The 22,812-nt window shown below is 38.8% G+C and overlaps 1 protein-coding gene across 1 annotated transcript; it reads left to right on the top strand.

The window, feature by feature from the left end:
- The first annotated feature begins 3,446 nt into the window (after positions 1-3,446).
- cdc42ep4a (CDC42 effector protein (Rho GTPase binding) 4a) lies at positions 3,447-22,354 on the top strand. The gene is made up of 2 exons (XM_032588192.1): positions 3,447-3,705; positions 18,127-22,354. Exon 2 carries the CDS (start codon positions 18,218-18,220, stop codon positions 19,256-19,258), a length of 1,041 nt encoding a protein of 346 aa, XP_032444083.1. The 5' UTR covers positions 3,447-3,705; positions 18,127-18,217; the 3' UTR covers positions 19,259-22,354.
- The last annotated feature ends 458 nt before the right edge of the window (positions 22,355-22,812 follow it).

Genomic DNA, 22,812 nt, shown 5'->3' with positions numbered 1-22,812 from the left:
GTCACAATAATGAAACCAAGCTTATGTCAGAGAGATTTATTTAATAATGTCTTCAAAATCCAAAGCTTGCAGTTTTCTAAGTTGTTCATTTTGCTACTAGGACAATTTTAATGTGGTGTAATGTTGTTTCTTTGCATCACTTTGCACAAGCCAGGTCTTCACAACAGCAATATTTCTGTGCTGGGATAGAACCCAACTGAATAAAACATCTTTGCAGTCTGGAGAAATAGCCCAAAAATATTCACTGTAAACATAAATGCATCTCAGCAACGAAGGAAACAGTAGGATAGCTGTTCAAAACATATTCTTTTTTGTTCATGAATCATCAGAACGTTATAGAACGTGATGGAATATTAATGAAGAATAATAAATTTGTTGGCAAAATAGTCAGGGGATTTACGCTGTTGACATATGAGAGGATTAGTGAAGCTTCATAGCTGCTGTGTAAACAATGGTTTTAAAGAAAATAGAAACCATATCAAACTTTCCAGACAGCCATTTTACAGGGTCAGCCGTCAGCAGACCCTTTTTGCATGGTCGGGGAATATAAAGCGATTACTGACACTTGATCCCACAGTGCAGGAGTGACCTGATTCTCTCAGCAACCATGGAGAAATGATTCAGATGCACGAGGAGCAAGAGTTCCAGAGGAAGAATTGGAAGAGGAGCCAGATCTGGTGCAAGCATGCTGAAAATTGGGACAGGTGTTTGGGTAATCTCCTTATTTCAGGCCAAAAAACATTGATTTTAAACATGACAGGGAGAAATCATGCAGATGGGGTTAGCATGAGTCTATTCTAGAGAAATGTTCATCCTGATCTTTTGTTTTTCACTTTATCATACAGTGAATTGCAAAAAAAAAAAAGTTTGTATATTTGCAGAAGACAGGGCAGTTATTCGTAAATAATTGAATAGTTAACATGGAGAGGGATTTATGTTCTAGTTGTTGGGTTCAACCAGAAATTGAAAAACTTGTGATTTTTTTTTTTTTTTTTGAGTAGCCACTCTGAATGTGTATTTCAGAAAACGTATCAGCTGAAGCTCAGTTTTAAAAATGAAATATTTCATTTGTTGAATTTTCCCTTGTACAAGTTAAACTGATGGAGAGTGTTTCTTTACTTAACATTTCCAGAACTGTGGTTTTTCTTCTAAGAGAGACAAAAATGTATCGCTCACTCACATTCAGCCACACAGTGACAGAAGAAGCTTCACATCTGTCACATATTTTTTTACATTTTTGTATATTTTCATGGAATCTATTTAATGTGTCCTGATTCTGACTGTCTTTGGTGTTATGAATCAGAGCAGCATTTGTTGAGCAGCTAGACTGGTGACTCTAAAACGGGGACATATTAAGCAAAGAGCAACAGTAGAAATTAAAAAAACCTGGTTTTTAAATTGTTATTATTGTCAGTTGTTCAGTGCTGTGAAAACAAGTATTTGGGCTCCAACAGCTTTCTTCTGATTTTGCTTTTTTGTTACCCCTAAGTTGTACAATCAGACAAAGATTACCTGAGTAAATGCAAATTGTACTTGACAAATGCTGATTCTACTTATGAATGGAAAAGCCACCAAAACCTGTGTAAAAGTAAAAGGACTCTTAAACCAGATAACTTCTTGTGCTCAAAGCTGCTATCAAGCATTTCCACTGACTGATGATGAGTCTTTTTACATTGGCGTGAAGAAATGCTGGCTCAATCGTCATTGCAGAATTATTTTAAGTCAGACACAGTGGAGGATTTTCAACCTGCTACAGATTCTTCATCCCATTTAAATTCAGACTTTGAATTTGCCTCTTCAAAATCTTCATTGCGTTTTGGCTTTATTGAGTCCTTCAGATTTGCTGATGAGAATCACAGTCTTGTTAAATATGTTGTCAGCTCTAGGTATCTTGCTCTGGAGGAAGCAAATTACTGAAGCTTTCCCCAGAAGCTCTTTGGTATATTTGCCATTTTGACTAAAGTTTGTTCAGCAGTATAGACCTATGAGAAATATACAAGTCTACACTGTTCTGAGTATTAAGTGGGAAGTGATAGGATTTGGTTTGCACTTTAAATTGTCTTAGGCGTTGAGTGACAGGAGAAATATTAGTTTACCATTTAACAAAAATAAGACATTAATGATTTCCCTGAACTTCAAAATCCAGGTCTAAGAAATATGTAGGAACAGCAAAAGACGAATTAAACTCACACTGAGAAGATAGTGATAGTGTTCTCTTCATAGGATTGAAAGCATTTTTCTTCTGATGTTTGACTAAAAGGAGCAGTCAAGCTGTTAAAGCTAAAATGCAAGAGTTGAATAATGTTCTTTTGTAAGGATATAATTGCCAACTTGGATTCCATTTGACTTTTCGTTTTGTTGAAGAAAATTGTCATTTTGCCTTTTTACATTCACTTGAAAATTCCCCTTTTTTGTGGTTTGCAGTGAAGGATAAAAGGCTCTGATCTTTATTTTCAAATTTGTTAAAAAAAAAGAAATCCTCTTTCTCTGAACACATTTCATTTTCACTTTGAGTGCTTGTCAGCTGTTTAGGAAGAGAGCAGTTGAGCTGATGCATTCAGGCGTCATTGTGTCAAAATATCACAGCCTAAATGGAAGGCCACTGCACTCAAATTCTTAACATGAAGATCACATATTCTCCCACCAGTTGGCGGGACAGACTGTTCTGGGAAAAAGCCGAAGGCGAAACCGACTGCAGTTTGAAGAACTCCATGAGCTGATAGCTACATGACTGGGAAATATCTGTGGCAGACTAAAGTGTAGATTCTGTCTAGGTAGAGTGACATTTGCCCTCTGTGAGCCATTCACACATTCCTTTCTCCTGATTTTAGGGTGCGTATGCAGAGCCTGGAATGTATTTCCTGCTAATTTGCATTGTAAACAACGCCACTGGGTGGCCACTGACTGGGGACTGCTTATCAAGCTGAAGTACACAAGATCAAATGAATGTTTCACTCAGCCAAGAATGCAAGCCCTTCCTGAAAAATTTGCACTATTTCTTTCACATGAAAAAGTATAAATAAAAACATCTTTGCGAAGGATGTGAAGGATGTCTTTAAAACATCATCAAAAAAAGTCTACTGTATAAAACATATAAGTCTAACAAAATTATATGTATTTGTCTCTCTGTAATTTAATGTTGGCAAGTAAGTAAGTATACATTGGTAAGAGGGGGAAACAAGTTAAACTTAATACGTGCAGATGTTTATGGATAGTTAAAGCAAAATACCAGTCTTTAAGCATTAAGCAGCTATTTTATCAGCATTTTTTTTTTTTTTTTTTACTACAGGAGTTATTTTCCCCCTCTTGTTCGATTAGTTGAGTGTAATTTCATGACTCAGCGTGCGTCCCTAGCTGATTACAGCCAGTCAGAGCGGCCGCCAGCCGCCGGCATCCTGCGTCTTTAAGGAGACGCGGAAAAGAGAGGGCGTGTTCACGCACTCACGCTACAGCAGGAGGCATTGTAGTGAGTTCCTGAGCCTCAGAGCAGAAGCATCGTTTGTGAGGATGCGGGGACAGCTGCTGTAGAATTGACCTAATATCATAAAGACCGAACTCTGCTTTCTAAAAGCGCTGCTTGGAGTACAAAGGGCACGTCTGAGCGCCTCACGTCTCATTCAGTTGGATGAACGCATCGCCACATTATTCTAGATCTGCTGGGGGCCTAGGAGCGGAGCACCAGCTGTTTTATGAATGGGATGCTCGGTAAGTCTACATGCATTTGTTATCTTTTTTCTTAACAAAAACACTGGCACCTAAGCACTCAAAAGGTGAAGTACACCTTTGCAATATGTGCAGATAAACATGTCCTTTTCAGTGCTCCAGCTGAGAGCGGCTGCTGACGGTCAGCTGTTATTGTTCTGCCTCTGACCCACCCAGAATCAGCAGCGCTTTATTGTAATATGATCGAGCCTTTCACAGTAGCTAGCCCAAGTGTGCTCCAAGACGTACAGAGGTCACTTATTTATTGTTTTTATTTTGTCCATAAATTCTTGTGGAGGAAGCATAATCGAATATTTTTATTCGACAATGAATATTTAACCATCTTAAGCAGTTTTTTATTTATTTATGTATTACTTTTTTTATATTTATTGTTTATTGCATATGTCTAGAAACGTGTTAAGAAAAGGAGGAATAAAACCAAAACCTGTTTCGTAACAATCGGACTTTCTGCAAAAACGTGAGCTCTGAAACACTTGTGCAAACTTTAGGAAGTGGAGAAACTAACTAACTGACTGATGGTGGCAAATAAGCCATATTTTGCATCTTCTTGCTGTGTTCCTTTCATCCCTGAGCCTGATGAGTTGTCATTATTGGGATTCTCACTGTATGATAATCTTGAGTAAGAATACTAAGCAGTATAGTATTCAAACAATAGATGAAAATTGATAAAAGTTTGCTAAATTTAGTATTTTTTTAACTTCTCTGGGCTTTTTGTGCAGAAAATAGCTTGATTTTCTGCAATTTACAGAGTAGCACAAAAACAATAGTCTATTAGCTGGTTAAATAGTCAAGCTATCTGCTCAGAACAGCCCACAATCAGCTGCTTACATGACAAACTGCTCTTACAGACTCAGAGGTGCCTTTGCCTATGCACGTCCATTTTGTCCGTTCTTTCTTCCATTTCATAACTGTTGGCAAACCATTTTTGTCAGGTTATAGTTTAATGTTCTCATGGGCCAGTTGATTCTTTATAAAGAATTCCAGATCACAACTCCTGATCAAGCGCAAATTAGCACAGGTGACCTTCTGCTGGTAGTACCTAGCTGTTGGAGTCACATGATAGATATTTGTCACCATTTTGAACCAACTCTGTCCCACATCCTGACAAAAAAAAACCTAACAAACAACAGAACAAAAATGTTTACAATGGAGCATCAACAAGCTGTAAAAGTACAAGATGTTGATGTGATAAAATGATGACTGGTGCCTCATGCCACTCTTTCGTTTTTGTAAGCAAAGAAAGAGTCAGGTGGTGTATTTTCAGCCAGCAGGCCAGCAGTGCACAGCACTTTGTGAGGAATGGAGAAAGCAATATGTTACACTTTGGTCCATAACTTGAATCACTTTTTTTTTTGTGCTGTTTTATTGCAAAAACTAAAAGCTACCGAGATAGGATGACCTAAAATTTTGAATATATATATACTTGGCATTCCTGAAGAGTATCTTTGGCAAAAGTGCTAAATGATGAGCTCATTGAATAGGGGTGTAAAAAGACCTGGCTCAGGTTTGTATGCCGTTGCTCCTTTATTACCATCCCAACAAGACCTCACTTGTTCGAGGAGATGAGGTTAACGGTTGTCTTTTGTTTGTGTGACAAATTAGGTAGTTCATCTTTGTTTTTGCAGCTCTAAATGTGGCATTCGATCAGCTTAAACCAGAACAAGCTGGGGGCTTTCTGAGATGTCACATTGTGTCAGTCTGTGTGATGGACCTAGGCAAACAAGCAGGCACCATCTCTGAGACTAATGTGTCATATTTGGCCTATTTGCTCTTCTCAGAAGTTCCTTTAGAACTGGTTTTGGCCAGCTTACTCAGATTCTGCTCTCTATTACTCTGTTTTATAATTTAGAAAACCTTTGATTGCAAACAGGGTACATGATGGCAGAGAGTAAAGGTAGTTTGCTTCTTGTAATGTTGGTCACGGTGTTAATAACCACTCAGGATTTTTTGGCTGCAGCACAGCTCACACGATCTTCTGCTGTCTCATTTCTCAGGAAAAACAGCCCTACTGTAATTTACAAACATGAGCAAAGTTGTGCCATTTACTGGTTTAACCTGCACCTTGTCTGCATTACAAAAATGCTGCTGTGGTAGCAGTTGAGTTAACCTGAGTTACTTTGTGGTCACTTTCAGAATGGCACCAATGTTTGAACATGTTTGCAGTTTGTGTGCTCATTTTAGGCTGTGTGTCCTGTTTGGCCCTTTCACATTCCAGGAAATACCAATGTAAACTGTGTTTTTTTCCCTTTTTTTCAAATCTTGGACTGGTGGATGGGGGTTCAGATTTTGGGGGAATTATTATACAGACTAGCGTAGCTTTGTTTGTGGCAAATCTTGAAATACCTCACATGCTGTTTTTGTATTTAACAGTCCTCTTCAAATTATGCACAGAACATTAAAGCATTGTAGAAATACAATTTTAATTCTCTCAGCTAGATTGTTTTGTGATCTAAGACATCCTGTTCCTTTTCACAATAATGTCATCATCTAAACATTACGTTTGTTTTGAAGTACCCTATTTGTGCTCTGCCTGATATTTTTTTGTTTTGTTTTGTTCGTTCCTGTATCTTTTGTTTGGCTGCATTGTTTTTCTGGGCTGATCCAGCCTGACCCATTATGCTCAAGTTTGGTAGCTGCAGGAAATGTTTCTTCTCTGAAGAAGAAGCATTCATCATTGCCTTGTTACTTGATGTGACTTCGGCTTGGACTTCATGTTACTCAATGAATTAATTCCAAAAAAGTCTTGGTAGTGTGTAATATGCCAATTAAGATATAACACGCACAAGGTTTTCCCCCAGAAAACTTGCTAAGCCAGGTGGTTGTGGAGCACTGGCAGTCATTCATCAAATGGCTCGCCATGATTTTGAGTTAAAAAATGTTTAAAGTTGACAGAAAATTTTAAAATATCCCTTGATGATAATGTTTTATTGGAAGATTGGAAGTTTAATACCTGAACACCAACTAAAAAGACTTAAAAAATGCAACCATTTAAGAACAAATTAAATAAATAAGCAATACTTGGCCTGGAGGGGACACAAGTAAAACCTGGTGGCCTGCCATGTTTATAATAAACTGAAGGAAACCCTGCATGCAGCTCTTATATTATTTATTTATTTTATTTTAGTTTTTTAAGTTTTCTGGTTAATTTTACAGAGGACATATTTTAACTTGTGTTTAGTGGGCAACATGACAGATGGTGACTCTTCAAATTTCTTCAGTACTGAACACTTTTGTTTTTTGATGTGGTAACAAAAATTGTTGGTAGTAACCAGCTTCTTCACTTATCTTGGAGCCGATGCCCGAGGCAGGATCTGTAGAGCAAGCAGGAAGCTTTAAGGCCAGTTTTATATGAACGAACTATAAATGGAAGAATAAGAATGGCTTGAAACACTCCTGGGTGAGAATGGTAATTGTACTTTGAGTTATCGGTTTTAGTTATATTTTATTCAATAGAAATATTAGGGTTAGAGATTGGGTTCCAGTTTAGCTACTGGATGAACTTGTTAAAAAAGGGCAGGAGATTCGAAGTCTTTGTTTGGTGTTTATAAATCTTTTCAAAATTAGAGAATAAATTAAATAAGGTTGATTCTCACATTGGGTTAAAGGGGTTGATTAGTGTGTTTGAATCGGGGTTCCCTCTAACCAGAGATTTGTTTAATTGTCGGTTTGTTTCACGCAGGACAGATCATGGTGGCCGCCGCCTCCGACTACAATTTCATATGCAAATAATCTTTAGATTCTGTGTAAATAACTTCCCAATAGAAACAAATCAATGGTTTTCAAAGGTTTGTCAAATGTAATTCAGATTAATATACTCTTTGACTTTTTTGAAATTGGATAAACTCCTGCATGTGAGATTTTAAATGACTACATATATTAATTTTATTAAAACCTCACCTGAAAAAAGCATGTTATATTCAGTTATTACATTTAAAACAATTTCTCCCACAAAAGAAACTGGCAAATTCTTAACATGGGTTCACTCACTAATTAGTTATTTGAGGATCTAGACCAATTCAGTGTTCCGTACTGACTTTTTGTTTAAAAAAAAAAACAACAAAAAAACGCATTTTTCAGCCACTGGAAATGGCATAATACCAAAAAATACCGAGACACTAAATTGTACCTCAGCGTGGGGAAAACTAAAAGAGATTTTTCTGCTGTGAACACTAAATACAGCAGCTAGATGGAAGCGCATGGTGAAAGCAGGCAATTTGTTTCTTTCTAGCTGCAAAATGACTTCTATTTGAGCAGTCGTCAATGGATATGTGAAGCATTGGCGCTATGTTTTGGTAAAGTTAAGATCTGTCGGCATCATTTTGAAGAATGAGAATAATCTGTTCCAAAGTTCAAATAGAAAGTCACAAATATTTTGATTGCTGCTTTTTTTCCCCCCTTCAGTGCTACAAAAATGGGAGAAAAATGTCTGCTTGGGAATACGGTGCTTCACCGAGTCAGTTTTATCCACTCATTACCGGAACATTGAATAAAATGTTCTTTTTGATGAATAGATTTGGATTTGAACCAAACTGTGGTTGAAAAGGCATGATACTGTGACTGTTTATAAGTTTTTGTTTTTACTTTCATAATGATCATAAAATAAGTGCAGTCAAATTCAGTTGTGTTGGTCATTTGACCCTGTCTATGATTTATGTAAATGTCAGTGCAACTTGCTGTTTGGTCCCAAACATCCTTCCATGGGAGCAGATTTGTGCATAAATCATTGAGTGATCGTAATCTTACATATTTTAGTTTATATGTAACTGTTCTGTATGGCTAATCGTTTCACGACAGTTTGTGCGTTATCTATTATATAGCTTTCTTTTGTGTGTGTTTTTTTATTTGGAGCTGCTTTCTTGACTTCTATCAGTCTTTGCTTTTCTGACTTTTTAATAATGCAATTTATTCATGTTAAAATTTTCTGAGTCCCATGATTTATCTGCACATTTTTCACCAACAAGCTTAGCTTTCTTCCTGGGTATTGTAGAGCAGAACCTCATTTTTCTTCAGAAGCGCTTTACAAACGCCTAGAAGCCAAAACTGAAATCTGTCATCAGGTGGAGTGACGCAGCTTTCTGCGATAGAGAGAACCTGGCTGATGAAATCAAACCAAGGAGCTCCATTCATTGCATTGAGTGCTGTTTGAGGCACATTGTTTGAGCATCAGTCTCTCATCCTTGCAGCTTATTAAAATTGAGTGTTGATGGAGATATGGGCTGTGTTTGTTTGGTCAGTCCGTCTGTAATGCACAATAATGGAGCAAATCCTTGTTTACACTGGGAACGGTCAGGAAGGGCAGGCTGATTTCCGGAGAGACGGGAGGGTTTGCAGATTCATTTTCTCCCTGCCCTTCCTGTCGACATTACCCACCAACATTTTCTACGCATAAAATGTGGGCGTTTGTGTTTATGTAATTCTTACAGGAGGCTGACATCTGTGCCCCAGTGTTAATTGGTAATATTCTAATCATTCCCTGCACATTTTAGTCACCTGTTTGAGTACCTGAGTGTGTTTATGTATAAAAGTAGATAGATGACCTCATTGCGGTTCTTGACCTCACAGATCTTGGGAGGTTTATGATGTTTCCCAGTATTTAAAACGGTCTAAATAACTTTAATTTTTTGTCTAGTGTGCTTTTTTTTATTGATTCTTCCATTGTGAAGTGCTCAGTCCCTCTTATTACCGGTATATTGAGACACTAAATGCTACATAGTAGTGCCAATAATTTCCACTCTCAAAAACTGCTATTCATTTTCAGCCATGCCAATTTCACAGATGATCCAAAGGTTTAGCAATGATGGCTGTAATTTCAGTAACCCGGCCCTGACACTGAATACTGATCAGAGATAATGGCAGTGCTGGAATGTAAAGCATTGTTTGTGAGTACAAAGCCATTGTAAGGCCGTAAAGGTGATGCCCATCAGTCTGGTTTAACATGCAGAGTGCATTTCGTTTTTGAATGTGACAAACTGGAATACAGAATACTCTTCTGCTGTCAGATATTATCTGTAGTGGAGAACGTTGTCAGTTTCTTCACAGATGCGAGAGAGAAAGTAGGAGGCAGAGAGAGATTCTGAGTGTCATGTCTTGAGGCTTTGTTGGCTACAAATGGCACAGAGACAAGTCATCTCCTTTCGGGTCTTAGAGGTCAGTTGATACACATTTAACTGACTTACTTCAGGCCTGTTTGCTAGCAGAAAACAGTTTATTGACTGTTGGAGCCTTTTTGATAGAGTGCTGTTGCTGTCCATTTCTCTTCCTGTCTGAGCTGGTTGTGTGGTGCAACAATCAGCTGATGGGAACTATAAAACTTATATAAAAAAAAAATGTTTATTTGATGTAGTGAGTGTCCTGCACTGCTGACCATCAATGTAATGTTTAAATGTCTGAGTGGTAGTTGTTTTTGTCTAGTCAGAGCTGACTGCTAGGATTATAATGATATACTCAGGTTCCAGGACAAGTCTAGGCTACTGATGAAAATCAAATCACTAAAACATAATTCTTCTATTACCAAGTCTGACCATGGTGATATAAATTCTACATATGGATATTTACACTTTTGGTTGATAATTGAACAGTTTTGTTGTGACATGTTTACAGGTTGGACTATTGGAATCCCATATATCCTCTTCCAAGCCAAAGTATGTATGGGACAGAATGAAATTGTCACTATATGTAAATCTTGTTTACATTACTAACTGTTTCAAATAACCTATAATCAATACAGGATAATCCTTCCTAAGTTTGGCTAAAATGTCTATTATAATTTCATTATCACTCTCAAGTGTCAATAAAAGCACTGACAATTTTTTTTTCTTTTTTTTTCACAATTAAAAGAATCAATTCGTGAATCTCAAACTGTGTTTTGTGAATTCTGATCCTGTCCAGAACCTAGTAATACAGATGAGCAAATGCAGTCTAGACTTTAAAGGCTTGAATTAGATGCTCAGATGCAGATTCTAACTTTCGTGACTGGTTAGCCAATTGTATTCTCACAGTTCTTACAAATTGTCTTTTGTTCTCTGTCAAAGTACCTTTAAGGAGCCACACAAAGGATGAAAAAGTTAATGGATGTACATTCAGTGATTTCTTTTTTGTTTCTATCCCACAGTTGTTGGCAAGTCTTGGCTGCCAACAGGGCACTTCCTTTCTTACTTCAAAACAAGACTCAAACATGTACGGTAACTGCAGAACTAAAAGCCCTTGCTTTCATAGCAGTGGCTCATAATAGCTTAAACATGCTGACTGCATCTGAACAGTGCCCAGTGAGATGCTACTTTGAGAAATATTGTAAAATTCTAATATCACAAGATCTTCTTACCTACTGCTGACATCAAATATTCTATTCACTAACCTCAGGACAGACAGATTTGGAAATTCCAAACATGAATGTAAGTTCAATTACCCACAGGCACTTTAGGTAGCAGAAAGCTCTAAAACTCTTCTGTTCTTTCATCCTTACAGAGCAGAACGCACTGCTGAGTGTGGCACTACATTAGCATAAAACGCTGCCTCGCTTCAGCTTCCTAGGTGTGAGCAGAGAACGAAAATACACGTATTTGATTTCATAAGGTTTTATTTTTCCAAGAGGTAGAAAGTATTTCCTCCCATCACTGTAGGAGAATGTTTCTCGAGGAAGTGTGTTTGTAAAGTGCAGACATCTTCTGTGTGTGTGTGGCTTGCACGTTTTGCCCACGTTTGCTCTTGTGGGTTTTCTGTTTGTAGCTTGGTTTGTTCACAGTCTAGCGACCATCCTTGGTGTTGAGGTCTGAGATGGAAAGTCGACAAAAGAGGCGACTGTGAGTTTGCAGGTCTGTCTGATTCTCTGCAGTATTGATGAACTTGCAGTCTGCTTATGGTAGTCTGCCCTGGGCCAATGTCAGCCAGTGCAGGGCTGCAGATGGCTCGACGCTGTTGTTCTGCTTTTGTTTATTTATTCTGTCAGACAAGCTACCTGCAACTGCAGCATTTCCTGATTTCATCTTTCTGCTTGTCATTCATTTCATTATTGATTTAGTCGATGATGAAATTTTCTGAGTGATGTATTGTGTTCTTGTATCGAGAACCTTAAAATTTAAACAGAACTGGACTTCCAAGTACAAAACTAGTAACAGTTTTTACGTTCAGCATTCCTTGCTTACGGATTTGCCAGGGTATATCATGCCCTGAGACTACACGCTTTAACGGTCATAATGAACATTGTATAATTACAAAAACACTTGTGCCCATGTGTACCAGATTTTTAAGTTTATGAGCTAAAGGTTTTTTCTGTTAAATCAACTAAATATAAAATAAAAATAGCTCCTGAGGCAGGCATCTACTCATATAGAGACTTGTCTGGTCGTCTCCATGGGCAAACAATTTCAGAACTGACAGTAGAAAAAACTATTCAGAAAGAGGTGAGAGTTTTTGCCAATGCCATTCTTCTTTCAAATCCTCAAGTGGTCCATTTAGGTAATTCCTAAGTATTTGCCAGGCTTTCATGTAAAAATGAAGGCTTGATTTGTCAATTCTCAACAGTCCACCTTGTTTTGTGTTGGGTTTTTTATTTCTACGGGCATCTGCTTGATGTCTGTTGTTCCCATTTTGCGTGATTGAGAGATAATGTGATTTCCACTGTTTGCCCTGTGATTGCTCCCTCCTAAATGAGACAATCAGGTCTCCTAACTGAGTTGCAGGAAGATGGAATCTACCAGAAGCAATTTGTCTGCTTAATTACTGGTTCTTATCTTCTCTGGCCTTTCAGTTGCATCGGTGAAGCTCTTACAAGGATTACATTTTAGTGTTCACTGAAAAATAAGATGTATGCCAGTATGCAGCCTCAATGACAATCACCAGTCTTCACACAGGGCAACCCCCTCCCTCCATGTCTTTGAGCCTCAGGTTATGCTGTTCTATATTCAGGTCAGTGATTTTAAATGATGCATGAATGCAGCAGTCCTCTTCTCCCAAACAGGAATAAAAAATATGCACAGTATGAAAAAGAGTGGACAAAGAAGGCATCAATACCTCATTCTGGAAATAGACCATAAGTCACGTTAAAGTGTTCATCGAGGAGGGATCTCTTGTGCATCCGTATTGAACGGTATGGCTTAGAGTATTGACAAGAAGTGAAAAGTTGTGAACGTCTGAAACACAAATTATCCTGGCAGTCAATACTTTCCTGTTCTCTTGATCTGCAGTTTTCTTTTTACCATGCCTTTAAACTCCTGGTCTTTTGATGCACTTTTTTAATGCTATAAAAACATAATGGATGCATATTATTATTATTGGGGTAATTTTCGACTAATGGCTTACGTCACTGTTGACTTCATTTGATAAATAGACATTCTATAGTGTTTAATTGTCTCAGATTTATGCGGGTTTACATTTCAGGGTGAAGGTGCTAGTGAGGTCATTCATCTGAAGTAAAGGAATGCATATTAATTAACTCAATATTCACTTGCTTTGTAATTTCAATTTATATTGGGTCTGTATCAGAGTAAGCATGAGCTGGAAGGAGACTCGTATAATATAAACTCAACATTCCTATGCAGTTTTGAAGTATGGAATTTTGTTTTATCATTTCCAACGTGCCTAAAAACGATTACAAATGTCTTGAGGGACAGTCATTTTGTGATGATGTGGTGAAAATTGGAAAGAGTAGAAACTATTTAAAGAGGCAGAGGCCAAATTCAAGGCGTAGACCAAGAAATCAAATTTTTCTTAAGGTATTGATATATACAGCAAATTCATAACAACTGAATATAACAGTTACTTGATTGTGCTATAAAAAATCTCTATATGCATGAAAAATACACATTAACCCTTCCTTTAACAACAATCTGCAAGATAATGGAGGAATACCAGAGCTTTACTCTGTTCTCTCTGTATCTAAAGTTTCTCTAATTATTAGGATTTTTGTGTTTTTTAAAACTAACTTTTTTTTAAACCTTGGTTCGCCCAAAGTTTCCAAAACAACTGAAGGTAATTTAGATGCATGATGCATAACTAGAGCTAATGTTACATTCCAGTGGCATAGATACATCTTTGGGAAGCAGACTAAAAATATAGCATTTTTGCAAATAGATGTGAAAAGAGTGCTGGAGCGACACTGGCGGCACTTTTGGAGTCATTCCCAGTGCGCTCGTGTTTATCACGGTTTCCATGCATGCTTGCACTGCTGCCTTTTCACTCAGCAGCTGAAATACACCACATCCACATCAAGGCAGTTCAGTCAACCTCATAATCTGTACTTATCATTCAGAGAGACTCGAGATTCTGCTTTTTTGGGTAAGACCGTGTTTGTTTCTGAGAATCGTCACTGTCAAAAACGAAAAAATGCAGATGTGCCTCAGTCGGTCTTCCATTTGTTTTCCTATCCCCCCCCCCCTGCGTTCTGGGTCTCCAGTGGGTTATTCTGGAGTTGGACCATAAGTCTGTTTATAAAGTCAAACCCCCTCTTTAACTCCCAAGGCTATTACCCAGAGGTTCCCACGCTTATGGCTGCCTTCTCAGGCCTAAGTGGGTTTTTTTTGTTTTTTTAATTTTTTCCCTTTGCATTCACACACTTAGTTGTGGATGCCCATTCTTCTTCAAAACCAGCCAGTGCTGTCAAATTCATCTTATAGCTACAGGGAGCAGCTCTGACAGTGTGGGGCTGCAGAGCTTCTGGAAAGGGTTTAGAGTGAGCCGACGATAAACAGCCTGTGTGGTGGTATGTTACCCTTTTTTTTTTTTCACCAGGATGTTCCTGAAACAGGCTCCATTGAGCTTTTCAGCTTGATCTTGGCCTGCGGCTGAGATGGAAGAGTGGGAGGCAAGCTTTTCCCTTGTACCCGCTCATTTGATCAGCTTTTTGTTTTTCCCCTTTTATGCCACCCAAGAGAAACTCGCCCAAAAAGGAGCAGCTTTTGTTGCTGGGTGTGAAAAATATCCCTTTCATTATTTCCCCATAACAAGAGCAGGGCAGGCTGATTCAATAATAAACACATCTCTGGAAAATAAATGATTGTTTGTGTTTTGCTGGTGTTGCTTTTATGGTTTGGGGAAAAGTTTTTATATCATCATCCGAGTTCAGTCAAAAATCTTTGATTCTGTCATTTTAATTAATTCCACACGGGCCAAACAACAGCAACAACAACATGTATGCAGGGTAATGAATAATAACACAAAGACAAAGCATGTTCTGTGTGCTTTCTTGAGGATGAGGCCTGAAGCTGTCTGCAACCTCCGACAGGAAATGGTGCTGCTTGCTTACTTTCAGCAGATTGTTTCTATGGGAACCAAAGCAGGTGTCTGCCTTAACAGGAAGAGAAGAAGAGGCTCAGCTAGTAGCAACGAAGTGGGCGGGGGCAAAAGAAAGAGGTCATTGAACTAAAAAGCCTGCCACCACGTTACCGTTTTTTTTTTTTTTTTTTTGCACTAACAGAAGCTAAACTTGCCTTTGATCTTTTTTTGAAAGCTTATTAAAAACCAGAATCTATGCCGATGCCTTTTTTTTTGGTTTTAGTGTGACAACATAAAGACCAAAACAATGTGCTGTCAGTACAACAAGGTAAGCATTTCCTCTAGATTTCCCACCCAGATTATAGACATTCCTGTGTTATTTATAGGTGTCTACAAGATCAAACGCGAGTATTTTCCGTAGACCACCTTGACATTACGCTGTTTGTATTATTTTATATTGAGTTGGATAGTTAATGAAAAACCCTGCCTCTGTCCTCTGTTGCACCACCTGGAGAGGTGGAGAAGGAGGAGGAGGAAGTAAGCGTGTCTGGCTGGCTGCCTGTGGTGAGGTTTCCTCAGTCGGAGCTTTTAATAATGCAGAAACACTTTCCATAAGCTGGCACTCAAGCCTCCAAGGGTTTACACACGTTTGTTTAAGAAGAGGATCGGTATGAAATATTGTAGGTCATGTCTTTTGATCTTAAGTCACCATATTCCCCATAATAATAAAGTGCTGGAGAAAGTCAAATTTCTCCTATATACAAAGCCTTGCAAAAGTATTAATGTCCCTTGAACTCTTTCTACTTTGTTTTTCAGGCTGCAGTCACAAATGCCAGGGTATTTTATTGAGATTGTACGTGATTACCAATGCAAAGTAGTGCTTGTTTGTGAAGTTAAAGAAAAATATTGTTTTGTATCCACTGTGTGTTGGACCCTTATAAAGTACATTGATGTTTGCTGATGTAGTGGTACAGGCTGTATCAATACTTCTGCAAGGCATTCTAAAGTGAGCATTCATGTTGAATGTTTTGCTGAAATTCAAATTCATTATACTAACTATTTTGGTTGTATTTTTTTTTGTAAATGTTAATCATTAATGTAAACATCTGATACACAATTATGAAGAATATGTTTTGCACCTTTGCCATACACAGGGATTTGTAAATTTTAGTAATGTTTTGATGAAATGAGGCTGTAGTGAAAACTGATTTTTTTTTTAATTTTTTATTATAAAATCTACTTATTGGTGACTACGAATTTATTTTGTGGAAACAAATCCCAGACTGTGACGCAAACACAGTCTATTTTAATTTCTGTCGTGTTGCTCTGGTGAAATGTTGTCTTTTCTTTAACAGACATGCCTCTGTGAAACTACAACTTTACCTAATGATCAAAAACCATTGTCTCAGCTTGAGATCAGCACCTAATACGGCAGATCATATTCACCAATGATCAATTCTCCCCAACACAAAGCTGTACAATGCATATTAATTAACTTGTTTTTTTATTATTATTATTTAAGAAGATTGAAGGCTGAGATGCGACTTTCTGCACTTTATATGGTACATGACAGCTTTACTTTTATATTCTCTGTGATCTTATTTACCTTTTTTGGCCTATGTGTGTAATTCTTAGCATATTAATATTACTACAGCCATTATAAATAAGCGGTGACTTGTTCAGCTTGATGTTTAATTGCTGAGTTAGAGGAAGAAAGTCATACATTAAAGCTCAGTTTTACGATGACATTAATGACCACAATGAGTGAATGTCAACTTCAGGCCACAGCCGTAATTGGCTCTTATTTACTAATTATAAGGTTATTTAATGTGTGTGGGTGTGTGTGTGTGTGTTGGGGTGTGATTGTGTGTGTGAAGGCAGTCAAGGCTCAGCTTGCTAACGGGTTATTCCCAGCAGCCCTCAACTATCCTTTTCTAATTCCACAAGGTCTGTGGTTGGTGCTTTGCTCTCACTTGTAATACTGTTCTCACATAGAATCCTGTGGTGCTCTCACCATCTCTTTACTGCATTTTAGTAGCCATTTCTCAGGGATGAGCGGGAAGCCCTGCTTTTTATTACTGAGTTGTTTGTTAGCTCCAATTCTTGCAATTACTTGAGTCTTTTTTTGTCGGAGAAAATGGCTGAATCTGAACGTTTATTTCTCTGTAGTTCACAGACACAGATATTTGCTCATGACTTTAACTTCTAATCCAGAGAACTTTTATTTGAACACTTGGTGTTTTTTGTCCTTCTGTTGTAAGCAAATGAAGAAAAAAAAATCAGGCATCATCAGCATGTAATTCTAATGATTTCAGTTGTATAAATCTTTCAAAAATGTAAGATTATGGGACAAGTCCCATAACAAATTATCCTTTCATATCAACATGACATGGGGAGACTTATCTTTAGAAGATAAGTCAATAAAAAAAAATCTGCTATCATCAACACAACATTTTTTTAGCATATATTTGTTGGTGAAATTGTTTGAAAAGTCGGTATTTCCAGATAGAATATCCATCTGCTATCTTTCTGCTGTGAATGGTCACTAAGTTTGTGGTATTTGATATTCTGAAAGAAGGCCCACAAAAAGTATTAGCTTCTTATTGTAGACAAAACATCTGATGAATTTCAAAGCTGCTTTTAGGCATTTCCACATTGGGCATTATTAGCATTGATCAGCAGTCTCTCTAATTACTACCTTGTAAATATTCATACCTCATAGGCTCCTGAAATTTCCAAAGACTTTAAGATCTATGGCAGATAGCAGTTTGGATAAAGCAATTTTCTGTATTACATTTAGTTTTCGTATTCTTTCATAAACTTCTTGTGGCTTCCTTATGTCACACTGGAGTTACTATTATTGCTAGAGTTTTGAGATAACTTCCACAACCAATATTTACACAAAATGCATAATGAAAATCTCAGATAAAGGTTAAGCTGAGCAGCATAGAGCTCACCCTGCATTTGCAGACTCTGGTTATGGAGGACAAAACAGCTCTGCCTGTATATTTAAACTTGAAAAATCTGTGTATTTTTAGCAGTTGTTTGTATGCAGTATTTGAGATTACAATGAACCTTTAATTGAAGAGTTTTAGCTTATATTGGATTAGTCCCTTCTCTACTAGCTGTTCACCATCTTTTTGTTCCCTTCTTGTAATTTTTTTTTCTAATTTTTTTGTTTCTATTTATTTCTAGGTTTCCCAGCTGACTGGAGTTAAGAAGCACCATTACTCCTTCCCAGGCTAATAAAGATTGAAATCTTGACTACCTCTCACTACACACCACCATGCCGATCTTAAAGCAGCTAGTCGCCACGTCTTCCCAGACAAAGCGTCGCTCACGTATGGACTTGACCAGGGAGATGATAAGTGCTCCCCTTGGTGATTTCCGTCACACTATGCACGTAGGTCGCAGTGGTGATGCCTTTGGAGACACGTCCTTCCTAAGCTCACACTCCGGGGAACCCTCCCCAGAGACGGCATCCTTTCCCCGCTCTCCTAGACCCGGCCTTTTGGCACGCACCTTTAGGAGCAGCAAGCGCTCGCAGTCGGTGACGCGAGTGGACCAGAGGAACGATCACACCCTGATGGTTCCTGGAGGCTCACCAACCTTTGTTAAAAACGCCATGTCGCTGCCTTTTCTCAACGATGAGAACAGAGGGGACAACCTTGTATCTAAGAGCTTGTCTTCGAGTCCATTTAAGCAGCATGGGGAGCCCGACGGTGGAGTTGCAGCTGCAGCGGCGAACTTGCTCGAGCTGCAAGAAAGAAGCTTCGGTGAACTGACGGAGCTGCCAGAGAGTATCGTTCATTACGGCGGAGGTGGAATGAAGCACGCAGAGTCGGTCATGTCCTTCCATGTCGACTTGGGACCCTCCATGCTGAACGACATCTTGGATGTGATGCAAAAGGAGGAAGATGATCTTGGCTACGAGGAAGGCAAAAGCAGCGAGGGCCGTGCCTCGCCGGCACTGAGCAACCACTGTGAGGAAGAGGATGATGAGAAGAAGGATGTGGAGGATCAAGGCAGAGTCCAGCAGGTGGAGACAGAAAGAGATGCAGCAGAGCATCCAGCCCACTCTAATGATCTGAGGCAGGAAGACGAAGGTCCCTACACTCCGGAGTACACTCCTGAGATACGTCCCAAACACCTGCTGCACCTGGACAGCTGCTCCATGTCGAGCTCTGGCTCCGCTGCCTTGTATGAAAAGCCAAACTACCAGAATTACACAGGAGACACAGACAGCGCCACATTCAGTGCACCACCTGAGGAGGAGAGCAACTTCTCCTCTTTCTTGGAGGATGAAGATGATGAGATCCACGTATAAGAGTTCAGACTCAAAATGACCAAGCTCCGGAAGACCTTTGGCAGTGTGGGTTTTCACTCTGAGCAGCAAGACGACACTGTAGTCGGCTCCTGTGGGACCAGGAACTTTCAGCTTTTTATGGCTATAAAGAAAGTTTGATTACTCCTTTTGGATGTGTCCAACTCTACTCACCAGAGCGCCTTACCCTTTTGAACACTGACATGGATTGGGGAGTTCACTGTCCGAATACCATTCCAGAAATAAACAGGGAGTTCTGGCTGAAAAGAAACTAGTTGAGGAGAGTAAAGAAAATGAACTCAACTCAGCCTTTCAATTTCTTTTTGCTTCTGTTTGTCATTGTGCTTTTTCTCCCTGGCTGTTGGACACCATGCAGCCTAAGCCGAACAGAAGGCCTCTGTCACAAGCGGACCACTGGTGGGTGTCCTGTCCCAATAAAGAGAGCTGTGTTTGTGACTGGAGTGCGAGCCCCAGCGTCAAACCCCTTTCATCAGAAAATATTATGGCAGAGCTACATATCTTTCAGACTTTTTTGCCCTTATTCTCACTCATGTAACTCAGGGTCCCTGTGACGCTGCCCGAGGGCAACCATCTCCCACTTTATTGCAGAACCACAAAGCCTAAACCGAAATTCTGCTCTGTTAGTCTAGTGGATGCCACGCGGAGCAAAGCTCAGTCAGGGGGATGCTTTAAAGTGATGCATTGGGCTCACTACAAAGAAGCTTGTTATCACAGGAAGCCGGGGAGGTGAAGAGTAGCTCGTGCCACATTCTTGGTTGTCCTTTTCTCTCTCTTTCCATTGAACGCATTGTTTTCTTTTTAAACTGATTCCCATCAGCACAAACTAGCTGCATTCCTTCTACTTTTTTGGGGGCTTTTTGACTTGACTCAAGAGCGGTTGAAAACCACTTCCTTCCGGTTTGTCTCACTTTTACATCCGAGCATCTGCAGTGCTGCAACTGAGCAGTTAAAAACTGATCCTCATTACTCAACAGACCCCATCACTACACATGAGGAGAGCTTGATGGTTAAAACTCAAATCTGCTGGCATGTAAAAGTAAGAAGACGCTACTAGTATCTGTAGTTGTTTTAGTAGAAAAAAGCTCCCTCTCTTTTTCTGTGTTCGTTTGAAGGGCGGATGAAACAGAAGCCTCAGCCAGAGATAGATGCAAGAGCATTAAGGAGAAGATTGCTGGTTTTATGTAAGTTGCACAGTCATTGCAGCTCGTCTCTACCTCTTGCATCATCAGATCCATGAGACTTGAGCTGACTTGCGCAGATTGATTTCTGTGCCTTAACTGAAACTGACAGATGTGCCAAATTATAATATTTGAGGCCAAAAAAAAAATCATTTTGTGAAACTCAGTTTTGGGAGAGCCTGTTGAACATGTTAGTCCTTGTCTTTTCTGTATGATCTTAATTTAGACTTTCACAATGAAAAGATTTGAAAATGGATGGCCATTTAAGGGCAATAATTTTGCAGGACAAAGGAGGTACAGGATGAGTTTGCATAACTGGATATTTTTATCAGTTACACACTACACAATGTAATTATGCCTTTCTTGTTTTGTTTGAATGAGTCGCTATGTTTTCTTTATTCTTAATAAGCCTTACTGTTGTCTGTGCTTTGTATCTTTGATCTTTTTCCTATATTACCCAAATTAACCTATATTTTTCAATAAAAGAGAACCACACGCAACTTTGCTGTTGTATATTTTGTTATTGTTAGGGTAATATGCCTTGCTAATGTATTTGAACTCCTTGGACTTTTTCACATGGTGTCGACTTACAGCTTCAGTCTACAATGTATTTTGTGGAAATTTCATGTGAAAAAGTCCTATGTAATTGGGATGTGGATTAAAAATCTGAAAACTACGTTATGCTTGTCTCCTAGGCTCCTCAAAGTCTATACTTTCTTCAATCCCCTTTTGATGCAGTTACTACTCTGGGTTGTGTGGGGTATGTCTACACCACCTTTGCACTTTTGGGGACCTAAATTATTGGTCATTCCTTTTTTGCGTAATACCTAACGCTCAGTCAGATTGAAGGATGAGCTGTGAATATTTTTTGCTCAATTAGGTTTAGACTTTGATTAGGCCACTTCTGACCAGAGCTATGGTAATTTAGCCAAGTCTAATAAAAATGAGATGAATGGAAATTAGGGCACACCAATGTCATCCAGACCTCAACGATTCTTAAACTGAGGGGGGTGCTGCACAAAATCTGAGTAGAGGCCAGAAATGGCCCCTCAACCTGCACTTTGGACACCTCTGAAACTAGATAAAGCAGTTCAAGGGGAATAAATACTTTTCCAGGACACTGTAGGACATCATAAATGTGCTGTGCTACTAAGTTGGAGCTTAACACATAAATTCTTTGAGTGCCTCCTCCGTTTCCTGTCTCTATTCTTTGGCTCTCCCAGAAGAGGAAGGAAGGAAGCAATAGAGGCCTTAGTGGGCTATATTTTTTAAGTGTACAATCTTAAAATGATGTGATGATTCAAGATAAAGTGTGTGTGTGGAAAAATAGGTTGCGTTTAAAATGTGAGCAGGGTGAAAGATCAATTATTTACCGGCAAAAAAAAGCTTAATTGACGGACATGCATAACAGGATAATGCCTCTCACACAACTGATTGGAAGATGGATCACCATGACGTTCAGCTCTCGCCAGCATCCAGCTCATCATCATGGACTCCAAACAGTTTTGTCACTTTTGATTTTCTTGACCATCCTTCGCTTTTTTCACGGACAGGCGAGCCTCTGGCAGCTCGGCTGAAGTTCAGTGCCGTTCAGTTAACTGTTTTGTTAACAGCTCAAGTGCTGCTCCCTGAAACACTGCTTTATTATTTTGTGAATTGGTGATTCATTCTCTCATCCTCAACTGTGGTATTTTAGTCTCTTTTAACTCTGTTTGTCATAGTCCCAATATTTCACAGTCTAACCTGCCAGAGGGCTGGAAAAAAGTCATTATTCTTACACTTGTGGTGAAACAAGCAATTTAAATTGATTGGTTATGGTCAATACAAACCGGTGGAGGTATTGATCTGACTGTATGTGATTTTTCTATAGAAGACTGATTAAAGAAAAATTGTGATAAGACTAAATCTTAAAAAAGCTTTTTTTTTATTCGATATTGAAAATCTTATTTTTAATAATCCGTTTAACTGCTTTATATATTCTCCTTTGCTGCTGATCTAATTGAAGCTCAGTCATTTACTGCCATCTAGTGGTTATTAAAATTGTTCATTTGCTAATGGGCGTGTCCGTTTAACCCTGACTTGCATTTAGATGTCTAAATGAAACCATTTACAACTTCTTTGTTATCTTACTTCTTTGAAATACATTTTTGTTTTATTCTATCAAGTTTAGAACCATTATATTTTATTTATAATTGTGAGGCTTCATTCAGGGCTTCCAAATAGGTTTATTTACAGGATTAGAGAAGCTGTGAAAAACAACTACTCTAGTTGTCCCACACATTTTTACAAGACACCGGAGACGCCCGATTTGTTCAGGTGGCTCAACTCGTCTCCCTCCCCCATTCAGACCCCTATTGT

This window comes from Xiphophorus hellerii, chromosome 16, assembly GCF_003331165.1.
Source record: "Xiphophorus hellerii strain 12219 chromosome 16, Xiphophorus_hellerii-4.1, whole genome shotgun sequence".
In the NCBI taxonomy this organism is placed as follows: Eukaryota; Metazoa; Chordata; class Actinopteri; order Cyprinodontiformes; family Poeciliidae; genus Xiphophorus; species Xiphophorus hellerii.
The sequence above is the reverse complement of the archived record's forward strand: the minus strand, read 5'-3'. Positions and strand labels throughout refer to the sequence as shown.

Coding starts and splice junctions, on each gene's coding strand:
- cdc42ep4a (XM_032588192.1), top strand. CDS start 18,218: ATGCCGATCTTAAAGCAGCTAGTCGCCACGTCTTCCCAGACAAAGCGT.